This window comes from Triplophysa rosa, linkage group LG1 (assembly GCF_024868665.1).
Source record: "Triplophysa rosa linkage group LG1, Trosa_1v2, whole genome shotgun sequence".
Classification (NCBI taxonomy): Eukaryota; Metazoa; Chordata; class Actinopteri; order Cypriniformes; family Nemacheilidae; genus Triplophysa; species Triplophysa rosa.
The window spans coordinates 18,705,527-18,721,164 of NC_079890.1; the positions used below are offsets into that span (position 1 = coordinate 18,705,527).

General features: G+C 42.1%; 1 protein-coding gene across 1 annotated transcript; it reads left to right on the top strand.

Moving 5' to 3' along the window:
- The first annotated feature begins 228 nt into the window (after window positions 1–228).
- On the top strand, window positions 229–9,246 carry paqr5b (progestin and adipoQ receptor family member Vb). Its single transcript, XM_057339911.1, has 7 exons — window positions 229–489; window positions 2,646–2,773; window positions 5,020–5,225; window positions 5,997–6,123; window positions 7,618–7,714; window positions 8,008–8,152; window positions 8,452–9,246. The coding sequence occupies exons 1-7, from the start codon at window positions 352–354 to the stop codon at window positions 8,703–8,705; spliced, it is 1,095 nt and encodes a 364-aa protein (XP_057195894.1). The 5' UTR covers window positions 229–351; the 3' UTR covers window positions 8,706–9,246.
- Window positions 9,247–15,638: the final 6,392 nt, after the last annotated feature.

Consider the following 15,638-nt stretch of genomic DNA (forward strand, 5'->3'; position numbering starts at 1 on the left):
ACCTGTTTTACATGCTGCGATCCACAACTATGAGGAAATAATAGCTTCTCAGTATGTCTTTAACTTTCACTGTGAATATCTGATTTGTATTATTTAATCTGTTTCTCTTTAAACTCAAGAAATATTGCTCTCTTTGTACCACACACACAACTTAAAGACCTAATTTCAAGTGAAACGGTCTGTTGTCTAAAACAATGTAATGCTGAACCAGTGTGTGTGTATGCTTCAGCAGTAGCCGGTATGTCAGGTGTTTGCTGCATGTGTGGGTGTGTTTATTGTAGAGATTTATTTCTGTAGGTGTAAGTAAATGGGTGGGGTTAACCATGCTGGTCACAGAACAGGTGGAGTGGAATGTTTATATGTGCATCTGTACCTGGCTGTGCTTGTATGTATTCATCTCTGACTCGGGCAGTCAGGGCCGTTCATCTGGGGAACATGTTCAGCATAATTAAACTACCACGCGTCTTCACTGTCCACCAGGTGCCCAAGGTAAGTTCATTTATCGAAAGACAATCATAGCAAATGCATTTACATTTACATTTAAACATTTAGCAGACGTTTTTATCTACAGTAAAGCGACTTACAAATGAGATAAACAATGGAAGCAATTGGAACAACATAAGGACAACAAAAAGCATAAGTGCAATAAAAATGAAGAGAAGAGTGACGTGTGCTCTCTACGGTTCATTGAAGACCACTCTTGCTGCATTCTGGATCATCTGTAGAGGCTTGGTTGTGCAAGCTGGGAGTCCAGCCAGTAGCGCACTGCAATTGTCCAGTCTGGACAGGAGGACTTGCATAGCATACTCAGACTCGGAAAGGTCTAATTTTCTAATGTTGTAGAGCAGGGGTCTTCAACGTTTTTCGGGGCAAGGACCCCTTAGATGAGAGATGCATGGAGCAGGGACCCCCTTATACTAAATGTGTAAATGGAGCTATTTAAAAATAAACAACCCTATTGTCACAGCAATATTATGTTAAGACATTACATTAGCACTATTATGCATGTTATTGTTGCATATACATACTTTTCTGTGTATTATTTTTATTGTTAATATAGATTGTTTGATTATTTTAAGGGATTTGCAGCATCATACATTTTCATTTTACTGTGAGATGGACAATTAAACATTTACTTGAACCAGTCCTGAACCAGTTTTTATTAAGGCTTCAATGAGATGACTGACATAATGGCACAAAGACTATTCTAGTGTAGGTAGAGGTTGTCTCTGGATGCGAAAGAAATTAGGGCAGATTTTATTCATTCTGTTGTAAAATCAGGCCGTTTTATTAAGTGTCATTCTTTTTTTTCATCCGCTTCTCTGTGTGTTGCAGAACACAGCGCTATTTTATCGTTCTGAGCTCCGTTGTCTTTCTCGTGGATCAGCAATGCACGAAAATTCGAGTTTTTTCTGCTGAGCATCATATACTAAGGAGAGCAACATGCAACGAGTCCGCGTTATTTTTGGGCCAACTTGTTTGACGAGCACCATCACTACGGTAGCAGCTTAAAGAGAACATTGGTTGTAATATTTCTGTACCCATGCTTTACATTTTAACAAAAAGTTGCCTGTGAGTAAACAGTATAGCGGACCCCTTGCAGTTGCATCAGCTGTTAAGTCCGATGAAGGTGAGGGGGCAGGTGGGCAAAGAAGAGCAGAGAAGGTTTTAAAGAGAGTAGGCTACGAGAGTCAGGCGAGTTGTTGACTTTAGATTTGCGCCACTTTCTCTCAGCAGACCTGAGCCTGGCACAATGCTCACAGAGAACATCAGATAACCAGGGGGCAGAAGGGGATGCACGGGCTGGTCTAGATGTAAGCGGGCATAATCTGTCTAAGCAGGATGTTAGTGTGGAGCAAAGAGTGTCGGTGGCGCTGTTAGTATCTAACAGAGAGAGCTGTTCAGAGGGAGGGAGCGCGGCGGAGACCGCAGAGGATGAGCGGGAGGGAGAGAGTGTACGTAGGTTGTGCCAGAATGTGGGGAAGCGTGTGTTGTGTCTGGAGAAGTTAGGTCGAGATCAAGAGTGATGAGGAAATGATCAGACGTGTGCAGCGGGGTGACCTGAAAGTGATGAGTGGAGCAGTGTCGTTTGTAGATAAGATCTAGTTGATTACCAGACTTATTGGTTGCTGAAGTGGGAACTCGCTTGAGGTCAAACGATGCAGTCAGGTTTTTGACGTCGGCAGCCTGCGGTTTTCCAGTGTGGATGTTGAAGTCTCCAAGTACCACCAGTACCATCCTCAGGGAAGGATGACAGAAGTGCATCCAACTCCTCCAAGAAATGTCCAAGTTGACCTGGGGGACGAAAGCTAACTAGATAACAGATAACAAATGGATGACATAAACTGATGTTACATGATGTTAGTCATTAAGGGTATATACTTGAAGTTGATTTATACTGTAAAATGTCAGGTACGTTATATCACTTGATTGTTATTTTCTTTGTTTACCCTTTAATTATCTTGCAATCTGATGTACAAGAGTTCCAAGGTGTCTACCCGAATACATAGAGTCATTTTTAAAACAATGTTTTTGTGGTGTGAAAATATTTTTTGTCTGCATTTGCTGTTGTAAGGTCTGTGGTTAAATGTGGAGATGCTTCTGCAACTCTATGCATCTCTTTAAGAACTCTTGTCTCATTGCAGGCGTTCCACGAGGACAGTATTATATCTGGTTATCGACACCCTCGCAGTTCGGCCACAGATTGTGTGCTCAGTCTCTTTCAGCTCACCAACGAAACCCTCAATGTCTGGACACATTTTCTACCAACGTGGTACAGTAAAATGTTTGTTTGTACATACTTTGTCTCTCATATTTGCTTGCTTTCTCTCTCTTTTTATGCATATCTTCGCTGTCCTTCTGAAAAATCGTTTGTCCAAATTAGTTTTCAGGAAAATGAAAAAAAAACACTGAACTTTTTCAATGACTGCATACGTGGTGTCAAAGTTGACACTTATCATAAAGGATGACTAATAATAATGATTTATGGCAAAAAACAAAAATCACGAAATATGGAGATACAAGGTTTCAAAAGGACAACAGCGGTATCCTCCTTTTGCTCTGACATTTACATTAAATCTTTTCCTCCTATAACTGACCGATGCATGACTCCACAAGCAAATACTCCACAAGCAATATAGGATGAAGAGCACTACACAGCTAAAATCACACAAGACTATGTTCCATGCCAACGATAGTTAGAGAAAGTGTGTACCATTTGCAGAGACTTTTAAATGGGCAAGAGAAGCCCCAAAGTGGATTCTTACACTACTCGCGTAGGGTTGAACCTAGCTGGGCTGTTCCTGGGAGACTTATGCTTGCTGAAGGTCTGCCATCACTTTTAAAGGGGTCATATGGCGCGAATATGTGTTTTTCTGTGTCTTTGGTGTGTTATAAGTTGCCCATGCATGTATTAGACACGTTAAATTGCAAAAATGAAAGTGTAGGAACAAAAGATGCATTCTATCTAAAAGTGAACGCTCACCCAGACCTGCCTGAAACGCCTCGTGTAACCACACCCCCACAAATCTACGTCAGTTCGTGGTATGATTTGACGAAGACCGCCCAAATGTATACGCAAGTAAGGTGGGCGTACCTGTCAGTACAATCGCTGATTGTTCCAATGTTCCAAATATGTTAAGCAGTGTGCAGTATTCCACCAATCACTACGCACTGGTTAACTGGCCAATCATAGCACACCTCGCTTTTCAGAGCGATGAGCTTTGTAAAAAATCTGCGTGTTTCAGAGAGGCGGGGCAAAGAGGAGATACAAACATGCACGGTATGTGGAAAATACAGCGTTTTTTATTATCGCTTAGCTGTTAAGTCCTGTCCAAGGTGCATTTTTAAAATTCTGACAGTTTATCGCAAACGATCAGCATTGTGTGCTTTGTCATAGCATCCTTTATTCCAGAGAACATCCTTCTCAGATCTGTCAATGGAACTAAAATATAGTCATTACAACCGTCAGTCATTACATAACATGTTTCAACCAAGCGAGGTGTCATTCAGCGCTTGACAACAAGCATTCACACTTGTAAACAAGTCAAGCACATACAGTATTCGCAGAACATAACTTCCAAAAGTCCCCAGTGAGCTGCACTCATATTTCCATGTGCAGCTCAATTGAAACAATGCAGTTTCATGACACCTTCTATTTTAAGCACACCATATCTCAAAGCTAACACATCCTCTGATCGCACGCAGTGCTTAAATACACAGTAAATGGAAGGACAGAAGTAGGAATCAGTAATTTGACACAACATTAATGTTTGGTTATACTTAACTCACTAATGCTCTTAAAAGCAAGAAAGAGTAAATCAAACATGTGAAAGTGTGGCATGACTGAAATATATATATATTTTTTAGAGCAGAGTTGAAATTGTTCAATTTGAAAAATTGTGATGCTCTTACGTTAAAGGTCTTTAGAAAGTATCTCCTTTTCGAACCTTTATACTGTGTATTAGTGCTCAACCCTTTACTGTACTGTACTGTATGTCTGTATAGAAACAAGCCTAGTTTGTGTTTATCTACTTTATATGCTCTTGACTGTTTGATTCATCCCTAGTAACAAACTCTGAGCAAGTCAGGGCAGGTTAATCATTTAGGTAACACTTTACAGTAAGCTTCTTAACAATAGGTAATGCATGTAGTTGTGAGATAACAATAGACATTACACTCAGAGCATTTATTAATTCTGTTTAATGTTAATTTCTACATATGCTATTACAATTTAAAATTGTATAAGTATACAGTACATGAATGTTTTATAACAAAAATGAATTAACAAAGAATAATTTCAATACATTAAGATTAAACTAGATGAATAAATGCTTTAAAGATACTTTCTCAGTGGACCACAGGGCACACATGCAAAACACATTTTTTTCTGTGTTATGTATTGTTTATAAAATTTAATCCACCAAAGAAAATTTCATGGAATTATTATTTCACTACATTTATTGTCTGTTGCTGCATAAACATTGTTGTTTGTGATCATCACATTATCCTCTCCATCAGGTATTTTCTATGGAAGCTGATGACTGTTTTGTTGACGGAGAATGTGTGGTATGAAGAGTACACATGGCCTCTTCTGGTCTATCTGTTCTCCTGTTGTGTGTACCCATTGGCCTCCAGCTGTGCCCATACCTTCAGTACCATGTCTACTCGTGCCCGACATATCTGCTACTTCTTTGACTACGGGGCTCTATCTCTGTACAGTCTTGGTAAGAGAAACTCACACACACACACACACACACACACACACACACACACACACTTGACACACACGCACACAGCCCGCCAACGCACACGCACGCGAACAGCGCACTACGCTCGGTCAACGCACCGCACGCACAACACAAGGGAGACATGCACACCACGAGCACACACCACACACAGGCTTCGTTGACTTATCCCCGTGGGACAGTTCATAGGCGTAATGTTTTTATACTGTACAAACTGTATATTCTATCTCCTAACCCAACCTAAACCTAAAGATCATAGAACACTTTTTGCATTTTTAGATTTGTAAAAAATATTGTTCTGTACAATTTATTAGCTTTTTTGCCCATGAGGACCTCAATTTTGGTCCCCACGGTGACACGAGTCCCCATGTGTTGGTGTGTATTCAGGTTTAGGTCCCCACCGGGATATACAAACATGAACACACACACACACACACACACACACACACACACCAGTTCAGTGGTTTGTTATGGAAAATATTACCTAAGTTCAAAGTTTAAGGATCAAAGTCCCATATGAAACAGATACAGTTAAATTCTTAAACAACTGATGCAAATATAGGTGACATGACACAACCATACGCAGTGTTAAAAAAATACTTCATGTAATACAGTAAATGCATTTCAAGTTGTTATTCAAAAGTTTTGTTCCTGTTTCATGCACTAGCACACTTTAATACCTCTTTAATGTACCACACTTCAGTCATCCACACCACATTTGCATTCATGTGACTGATTGCATGTTTACAGGTTCAGCGATCAGCTATTCTGCATATGTTATACCTGATGCATGGGTCAATAGCACCTTTCACACATGTTACATCCCCATTGCTGTATTTAACTCCATACTCTCAACCAGCTTGGCCTGCTACTCAAGGTAATATTCCATTTCATTCTAAACCACGCATTTGCTTTTGTGATAGACCACCATACTGATAACAGAAATGCAGGATGCATAAATGTGGGTTACATACTTCTGGTGGAAAATATTTGAGATTGGGTCATTCTCACGACACCACTGATATTGAATTAAAAAACATAATTCGGTAACACAAAAATATAGTCAAAATAAACATACTGTAATTGTGTTCTCTGCCTTGCACAAAGCGTAATTTTAACATAGGAATGGATTATTTATGTATTTTAATGCTTTTTCTGCTGAAACTCTCATAACCGTAATGCGTCCCAATTTGTCTGAGTGCATTATATGTTGTAATTTAAAGTAAAGTTAAAACAGTGTAAAAAAAACAATTAGATGTTCTACTAAATGTGCTTAAATGACAAAAAATACCAAAAAAGAGAATAATTGACAGAATATTCATGTATAATAAAAATGAAGAAATAAAGGGAAAAAATAAGTGTCCATGACTGATATTTTCATCCTCTGTAACATTTGTGTACATTTCAAATGTCTAACACAAACAGATTTTTTCATTCTCATTACCGATACAGGAAGTTTTCAGTATTTAAACATTTTTACATGTATAATTTTCTATTAAAATATAACTTATTATAGTCTTGTATGATTAATAAAAACTTTGCTTAGTTTTTTTTTTGGCAAAACATGTTGTGGGATTGACAGTTTTAAATGGTTACGGTAATGAGTGTTAATGAATTGTGTTAAACTTTCAGTAAAAGTTTTAAAATGAATGCTTTTAAACATGCCATGTCTTGTTTTTAATGAATAAAAAATAAATTTGTTGATGCAAGTCTATTTAGGAAAATGATGTTTGACATCTTCAAACCAAGATCTCGTGAGAATCACCCGATTAATGATTGGCTATAGAGACTCTAAATGATTCCCTGCAGAGATCTGAGACAGATCAAGATTTTGTACAAAATGTATTGATAACTGCATCTGTAACATGCTATCTATCTACACATACCGTATACTGTGGTAAACTCGTGTTATTAGTTCCAAACTACTACCTACAATCAAAATAGCGCACTGAAAAAGTTCCTGAAATTCATAAAATTTGTACAGCTCATTGAAATGAATCATGTTATAAATTCGGACAAGGCTACTATAACTGCATGGCAGCTTTATTGCAGAATATTTTTTTCAATTTTACTTTTTTTGCTAAGGCTTGGTTTTTCATTCCTTCACTATACCCATAACATCGACGACAGGTAACATTAAACACAGAATTGACCAGAATCTTCTGACGCTGTAGAATTCTTCCATGCACTAAATCTCTTCTTTTTTCTGCCTCATACCTCAAATCCGGTCTAACAATCAACCCACATCTGCTACCTAAATTACATAAAACCTCTCAGCTCACTGGAAATGCACTGAAACTGTTGTTATTGCTAACATTTCAAGTTATCACTAGTGAACACAAAAATGTGTTTACATGTCACTATCTTCCAGATTCTCTGAGAGAGAGAGCTTGAATTGGAGTAAGGTGTTTCGGGTTCTAGCTTTCACCTACCCCTACCTGTTTGACAACATACCTCTCTTCTATAGGGTAAGTTTCTGTATGCATTTTTTCAGTGCCCAGGCTGTTAAACATGATCACTGAGATAAAAAGCAGTCTGGGAAAAGCACATACATTTTTATTTGTTTCATCTGTTTATCATTTCTTATTTGTTTATCAATGTTGTTACGTCAGAAAATGAACATTCCTCTTTGGCTATGCTTTAGGTCTTTGTTTATGGAATTGTTTTTTGTTACCATACACAATATAATGCGTGTTACTGAAAACTACTTAAAAATGGATGTGTTTAATAATGTAATCGTTGATCTGTTATTTCTCTCTAGTTAGTTCTGTGTGTAGGCGAGGGCTGCACTGATAATGAGGCAAACTCTTTTCATGTTCAACATACACTATTGGCATTTCTTACTGGCTTCCTGTTTGCAACGCATCTACCTGAGAGACTGGCACCTGGACGCTTTGATTATATAGGTGAGTAATGCTGACACTACATAAATACTTGATATTTTGCTCAATGTGTTTTTTACTGTTTCGAAATACAAACATTATTAGAATTATACAGGTTGGTTGGGTTTAAAATTAGTCTTAAAAGGTATATACTGTAGTACTGTGGCCTTATGTTAAATGCTACTACTCAACACACCAACATTTCAGTGGAATTAATTTTTTTTAAGAAAGCACATTAAAAAGGTAGCAGTCTTTGGTTTCACACACAGCCTCTATTGCTAAGCACTTCCATCATGTGTATGGCTCTCTTCTGACCCCTACAGGACACAGTCACCAGCTGTTCCACGTGTGTGGAGTCATTGGGACACACTTCCAAATGAAGGCTATAGAAACTGACATGGTGCTACGACGGTCACAGCTGCTGATCAGTGCCCCAGACATCACCATAAGCAACACAGTTGGAGCTGCTCTGGTTTGTGTCTGCATCAGTCTCGGGATCATCTACTATTTTAGTCTACCTCTGCTCCATAGATCCACACCCCATAAAGACATGAAAAGAAATGCACTGAATGAATGAAAAACCTAAGAACATTAATTGAAGTATTCCAATTACCAAAGTTATTATTAAAATGTATTTAGGACAATTTTAGAGGATAATAAAGCAATAAGCCCCAAGAAGCAGTGGGTAGTGCATTTTATAACAGCTAAGGGTGTTGTGGCACGACATGAAGCAGAGTGCCTTAAACCCCCTTAGCTGTTATAAAATGCACTGTAACCAACAGCTTGAGACTGTGACCAAAGACTGAGTGAATGCATTTACTACTCAGGTGAGATCAAGTTTTAGCACTGACTGGTAGTCTCAGATCAAGTCATTGGGGAGGGAGGTGTTCATCACTATACCATATTTTTATGATGTATTCTTAAATACAGAGTCAATCAATATTAGCCTACAACATTAAACCACTGAGTAATGTTTTATAGTAAACATTTCCTCTTTGTTAAAACAACAGAAGAAGTGTGTGGTAGTTGATATATTCCACACAATCTGTTCACACTTATTGGATATATGTAATATGAACCAAAACTATTTATTATGTCCAGGATTCTTTATAATAAAGATATTTATTTCTACAGCTTTCTTCTGACTTTAATTTCCTGTTAAGACATGACTTTATTAATGAATTAAAAGATTTAAAATGGCTTTATCTGCCCTGTACTGCCCTCTACAGCCTGTTGGCAGAAATACGCTTTTTTGGTAACACTTTACAAGTAATGTTGCAAATATTAAAGGCATAGTCCCCTTAAAAATGAAAATTCTGTCAGAAATTACTCACCCTCTAGTTCTTTCAAATCTGTATAAATTGGTTGTTTGGTTGAACACAAAGAAAGATATTTGGAAGAATGTTAGAAATTGACAGTTCTGAGGCGTCATTGGCTACCATAGTAGGAAAAATATTTGTATAGCTTTTGTTCTGTTGAACACAAAATAAGATATTGTGAATAATATTTAAAAAAGCAAAAAAAAAAAATTCTACTATGGTAGTCAATGATGCCCCAGAACTCAAAACATAGGCCTTCCTGTTCCGCATTTATTTGAGTCTTTAGTCAATTTTTTTTATTGTTGTTCATTCTCTCCCTTGCTTACTCCAGCTTTAATCCTCCTAGTAGCATGGCCTTGTAAACTAACGGTACTGTTTAGCGTGTTGACAAAATGTTTATACTCTCTGACTTGTAAGTCGCATTGTATTAAAGCGTCTGCCAAATGAATAAATGTAACTGTCAGTTGCTCAAAACGAAATGTGATGGTTGCTTTACCTGTCAGCCATATGGTCTCTTGGGCGGGCCTTGACCAATGAAAGCGGCCAAAGTTCCCAGACCTTTCGTGTTTTTTAGTCCCTTTGGATAAAAGCGTCTGTCAAATGACTATAAATGTATGCTTATTTCAAGTTATGCGTTTTATGTGCTTCTTGATGCAGTGGAAATCCATATCATTTGACTCTATATGGCCATCTCTGTTTGAAACACAAAATTGCAGGTTACATTGTTTGAATTGAATGGGCTAGTTGCACACGATTGCGCCTGTGAGCTTTTGTGACGCCAGAGTCCGCAGACTAATTTCCGGTGTTCTGTCGAATTGTCCTACCCTGTTAGATTTTCCTACTGCAGGGCAAAACTTAATATAATCAAAACCACATCGACAAAATAAACAGGTAGGATGATTTTACAATGCAAAATATCCTGTCAGATAGTCCTACCAGCTTAAAATAAACACGTAAAAAAGTTTACAGCGTAAATACCCTATCAGATTGTTTTACAGGATAAAATAAACCGGTAGGATTAATTTACAGTGCTAAATACCCAATAAAATGGTCCTACCAGTAATAAGTAAAAATGCAGAATGATTTAACAACAAAAATACCCTATCAGATTGTCGTAGCAGTATAAAATTAACAGGTAGGATGATTTTACAGCGCAAAAAAATTACGTAATATTGATGTGCACATGCCTGGTTGGACAATCTGACTGGTAAGGATGAAATTTCAGGACACCTGTAGTCTAACACTATAGAGTTGTTTTGGATTAACAAAGTTCTCAGCAATGTAAAGTGGATCTGTTATATCGTTTATACTGTATATTACTCTATTCTTTTCTGTCTAAAAACACCCATATTTGCCCACCAAAAATCTTCCCTTTCCAATACAGTGTTATACGACTGGAAATGACTCTGCCGACCCTGGCATCCCAACAGCTACCTCCACTGGGCATGCGCAATACAATACCGCATATTTTTTGTTACGCTGACAACAGTTAAGTACTATTATATTATTATTGTATGGTTAGGTGTAGGGTTGGGGTAGGTGTAGGCATTGTGGCGAGATTTTACATCACTTCCGGCCGTATCCCTTCTTGCCACAACCCAAAAGCTCCCCGGCCCCATCTTGTGCAACTTGCGAATTCCCGACGATGTAATGTGATAATACCCATCACGCAAGGTAGCAGAGCAGAATTCAAACAAGTTATTGACCATGAAACCATCCACAACACCTCTGATCGTAAACCTTTCTGAATCGGAGTAAGGAGTTCTGAGCATGGGCCATAACTACAAGGGCGGACTTGTAAGTATTTTAGCTTGTAGTGGTAGCCTACACGTTATCTACATGCTACGCCCTTAAATGGATACTTCACCCAAAAATGAAAATTCTGTCATCATTTACTTACCCCCAGATTGTTCCAAACCTGTATACCTGTACATTTCTTTGTTCAGATGTTCTGAAGTCAATAGAGAATCAGATCTGTTTGGTTACTGACATTCTTCCAAATATCTTCCTTGGTGTTTAGCCGAACAACGAAATGTATCCACATGTTTCCTACGCCCCATGACGTTCTGCCGTATTTTAATTAATTCGTTTATCCACCTTATTTTTGAACATGGAAGTAAATGATGTGACGTACTTCCTTTTTGTCTTGGTATAAAAGCTGCATTCATTCACCTTTTGTTCTTCGGAGCCTTCGCATCTGATGACAAGACTCACTCAAATTGACGGATTCTTATGACGTGATGCAGCGTATTGTCCCTTCGCCAGTGACTTCCCCTGGGCGTCTCGGAAGTTCCAGAGGTGTTTATTTTCTAAAAAAGCCAATTTCTCCAGCGTGGCATGTCCCGCTGTTCTCATGGGTGCCAGACTCTCATAGAGGACACAGTGTGCTTCGACACACTGAGGCAACATTCGTGGATACATGACGATCCAGACGTTGCGGTCATGGGTGGCTGTGTTCTTATGGACCCAGCCACCACCTCGTCTGCTTCCCGTCCCGTGATAGCAGCGGCTTCGGCCCTGCCATCCGTCACGGTGAGCAGCGAGGGTGATATGGAGATTATCATGAGCGCTAATTCATGCCCCGTCTCGCTCGTCTGACCATTCCCCAAGAGACGGTTCCGTCTTGTTCCTCATCCACGTATTCGGAAACGGTGTGTGATGAAGATGAGAGGTCGAAGGCAGCATCGGAGGGCGATCCACTGGGACCCTCGGGAGGTCGAGCCCAGGAAGAAGCGGACGTCGAGATCTCAGCCATGCTCTCCCGGGCCGCCGCGAGCATTGGGTGGAAGTGCACTGCACAGCCTTCCCCAGCGCTCGCAGGTGGACACTTGGTGCCTCGGGTCTGAGCAAAACTCCAAGCCGCGCTCTGCCCGGGTACCAATTTTTCCCGGAAGTGCATGAGGAAGGTTAGTAAGACCTGGAACGCCCTCCTCTCGGCACGTTCCCGTCAAACTAGCTTTGTCGTCCTTACTTCCCTCGAGGTGGGGCCAGCTAGGGGCTACGTCGACGTGCCCCAGCTGGAGCATGCAGTCGCGGTGCTTTATGCCCGGTCGACTCTGCCTCCCGCCCAAGGCGGGTATGCTTTCGGCATCTCTGGTGTCGAGGGCTTACACTGCCGCGGGCCAAGCTGCCTCCGCTCTGCACGCCATGGCCATCCTGCAGGCCGAGTCGTTGAAGAGTTCCTTGAGGGTAAGTCCGACCTGAGGGCTTGTGCAGGAACTCCGCGCCGCCACCGACCTTGCCCTATGGGCGACCAAGGTGACAGCATGGGCCCTGGGTCAGACGATGTCCACACTAGTGGCCCAGGAGAGACACCTCCGGCTCAACCTTGTGCAGATGTGTGATGCTGAGAAAGTTCGCTTTCTCGATGCGCCAACTCGCAAGGGGGGGCTGTTTGGTGATACTGTCGAGAGTTCTCGGCAGTGAAAAAGTATGTAATCTCCTTCTCTCACGATGAAGACGGCTCCCCTGGTGGCGCTCGCCTCCATCAAGAGGGTAGGGGATCTACAAGCATTCTCCGTGTCCACTGATTGCCTAGAGTTCGGGCCTGGAGACTCTCACGTTATACTGAGATCCCAGCCCGGCTACGTGCCCAAAGTTCCCACCACTCCCTTTTGGGACCAGGTGGTGAACTTGCAGGCACTCCCCACTGGGGAGGAAGACTCAACCCCATCCATGTTGTGTCCAGTACGCGCATTGCGCCTCTACTTGGACCGCACGCAGAGCTTTAGGAGCTCTGAGCAACTCTTTGTCTGTTTTGGAGGTCAGCAATAGGGAAGAGCTGTCTCCAAACAGAGATTGGTGCAATGGATTGTGGATGAAAATCATTGCTGCTAAAGTTTTTTTTTTGAAAAAAATATTTGATCTCTCAGTAGTTTATTTTTTGCAAACAAATTAAAGTTTGCAAAAAAATAAAGTACTGAGATATCAAATATTTTTTTCAAAGAAAAACTTTAGCAGCAATGATTTTGAAACACATCTTTTCCTTTGCAGTACCTACTAATTAATTTGCACCACCCCTTTAATTCTGCGTTTCAGCCACCTGTGCTTTTGCGACTCGGTTTTTCCTTTGCGCTTCACTTTTCAACGGATTAGGGCGTGTATAACAGGTATGGGCATGCCTTCCTCGTTACGTCATCAGTGTGAGTCACAGACTACGTGCTAGAGATCGATCGTCATGGCAGAGCAGAGGAGGCAGTTTTTGAAAATATTTCTTTAGACATAACGTGTACAGACGATATAACGCGTGGACGCGTTATTGCGCCTAAAGACGTAATTTCGTATACAGACGTTAGACACGTGGACGCGTAATTGCGTGTAGACGCGTAAGCCCAAGACTTCCGTTATCAAAATAAAAGTCACATCAAGCAACGTAGCCCTTATTATTTTAACAAGGCTTTCCTTGTTTACTTTTCATGATTATTTATATTAAGGATTTGTTCTTAATGCCCGTTTTAATTATACTACGCTGCTTTATAACATGATGATAATTTTTAATACATTTTGATATTCAGAAAATATAGCATATATGTGTCAAGGAACGGGAGGACAGAACCCAAATGCAGGCAGGTGAAGGGTTAAACAAAGAAGACTTTAATAAGAACAAAGGAAATACCCACGAGGGGGTGTCTGACAAAATAAACTAAAATACAAAACGATAAACCAAAAACTTCCCTCAAGGGGGCAAAACAAACAAGGTCCAAAGAGTATAAAAATAATAAATCCACAGCAAGGGATAATCCACAGGACACAGACAGTAGGGCGAGTAAAACGCAAGTACAAGAAACAATGCACCGAACAACGACTGGGAATAAACACAGGACTAATAAAGGGAACCACTGACGAGGGAAAATGATACAGGGACGGTGAAGGACAGGTGACAAGGATTAACACTAATGGGAAATGGCGGGAAGATGATGGGACAGGTGAGAGGGATGAAACACTAATGGGAGACTAACGGAGAAACAGGAAGACGGGGCTGAAAGACAAGACAGGATGACACGTGGCGAAAGTGACAACAAAGCCACGTGTCTCCACACAAGCGCAACATAAACCCGCAAGACGTGGTTCTGTCACGACTCCGTCCAGTGAGCATGAGAACTCGTAACAGGAAGGACAGAGTCCTGACAGAACCCCCGCCCCAAGAAACGCCTCACGGCGTCTCAAGGGTGAAACCTCAGTTGGCCAAAACAGAGAGGCACAAAGACAGACACCAAAGACAAAGCACAGAGCAGACTATGGAGGACATGAGGGAGGCCAAAATGGCATTGGGGTGGGCCATCAAAAATAACAAACATGGGAGGGGGGGTGGGGACAGACAAGGGCTTGTGGGGGGAACAGTCCTAGGGGGAATAGTTCTTGTCCCCGGCTGCGCTCGAGGGCGCGGAGTCCTGGGGGACTTTGTAGGAGAAGTCCTGGGGGGAACCGCCGACTGGAATGTCGGCGGGACAAGGATGGGCGCCGGCTGGAAGGCCGGCCTTCTGCTGGGCCGGACAGGACCCCTGCTGCACCGGACTGGACGCCGGCTGCATCGGACTGGACGCCGGCTGCACCGGACTGGACGCTGGCTGGAATGCCGGCTGGATTGCCGGCTGCTGGACCGGACTAGATTCCGGCTGCACCGGACTGGATCCCGGCTGCACCGGAGTGGACGCCGGCTGGAACGCCGGACTGGATGCCGGCTGCACCGGACTGGACGCCGGCTGCACTGGACTGGACGCCGGCTGCACTGGACTGGACGCCGGCTGCACCGGACTGGATGCCGGCTGCACCGGACTGGACGCCGGCTGGAAGGCCGGCTGGGACAGACCCCGCGCTGCTCGCCGCTGCCTCTTCTTCTTCAGCCGGGCCACCCACCTGGTGGTCGGCTGAAGGAACGAGGTAAAAGGCAGGGCTGGCTCTGGGTTGGAGGTCTCAGAGGACGATCCCCAGGACTCTCTCCTTCCCTGCTTGCCACCGAGGCTGGGCTGGGGTGGATAGGCTGTAGGGGGAGAGGAGGACGGCTTGGCGATGCCCATAACCCCGATCTGCAGGGGACGACCCTCAGGGATTGCGACCAGCGGAGATGGGTAGGCGGGTTGAGCTGAGACCCTGGACTCCGATCGCTCCACGGCATACTGCCACACGGTATCAAAGTCCAGTGGTCTCAGCAACCTCATCTCCGCACGCGAGAGTGGTTCCCTGAGACCGGC

What these genes read in the sequence shown, in the direction of transcription:
- paqr5b (XM_057339911.1), top strand. Translation starts at nt 352, where the DNA reads ATGTTTATATGTGCATCTGTACCTGGCTGTGCTTGTATGTATTCATCT. An exon ending in ACACATTTTCTACCAACGTG is followed by an intron (nt 2,774 to 5,019) that starts GTACAGTAAAAT and finishes CCTCTCCATCAG; the next exon opens with GTATTTTCTATGGAAGCTGA. An exon ending in TGGACGCTTTGATTATATAG is followed by an intron (nt 8,153 to 8,451) that starts GTGAGTAATGCT and finishes TGACCCCTACAG; the next exon opens with GACACAGTCACCAGCTGTTC.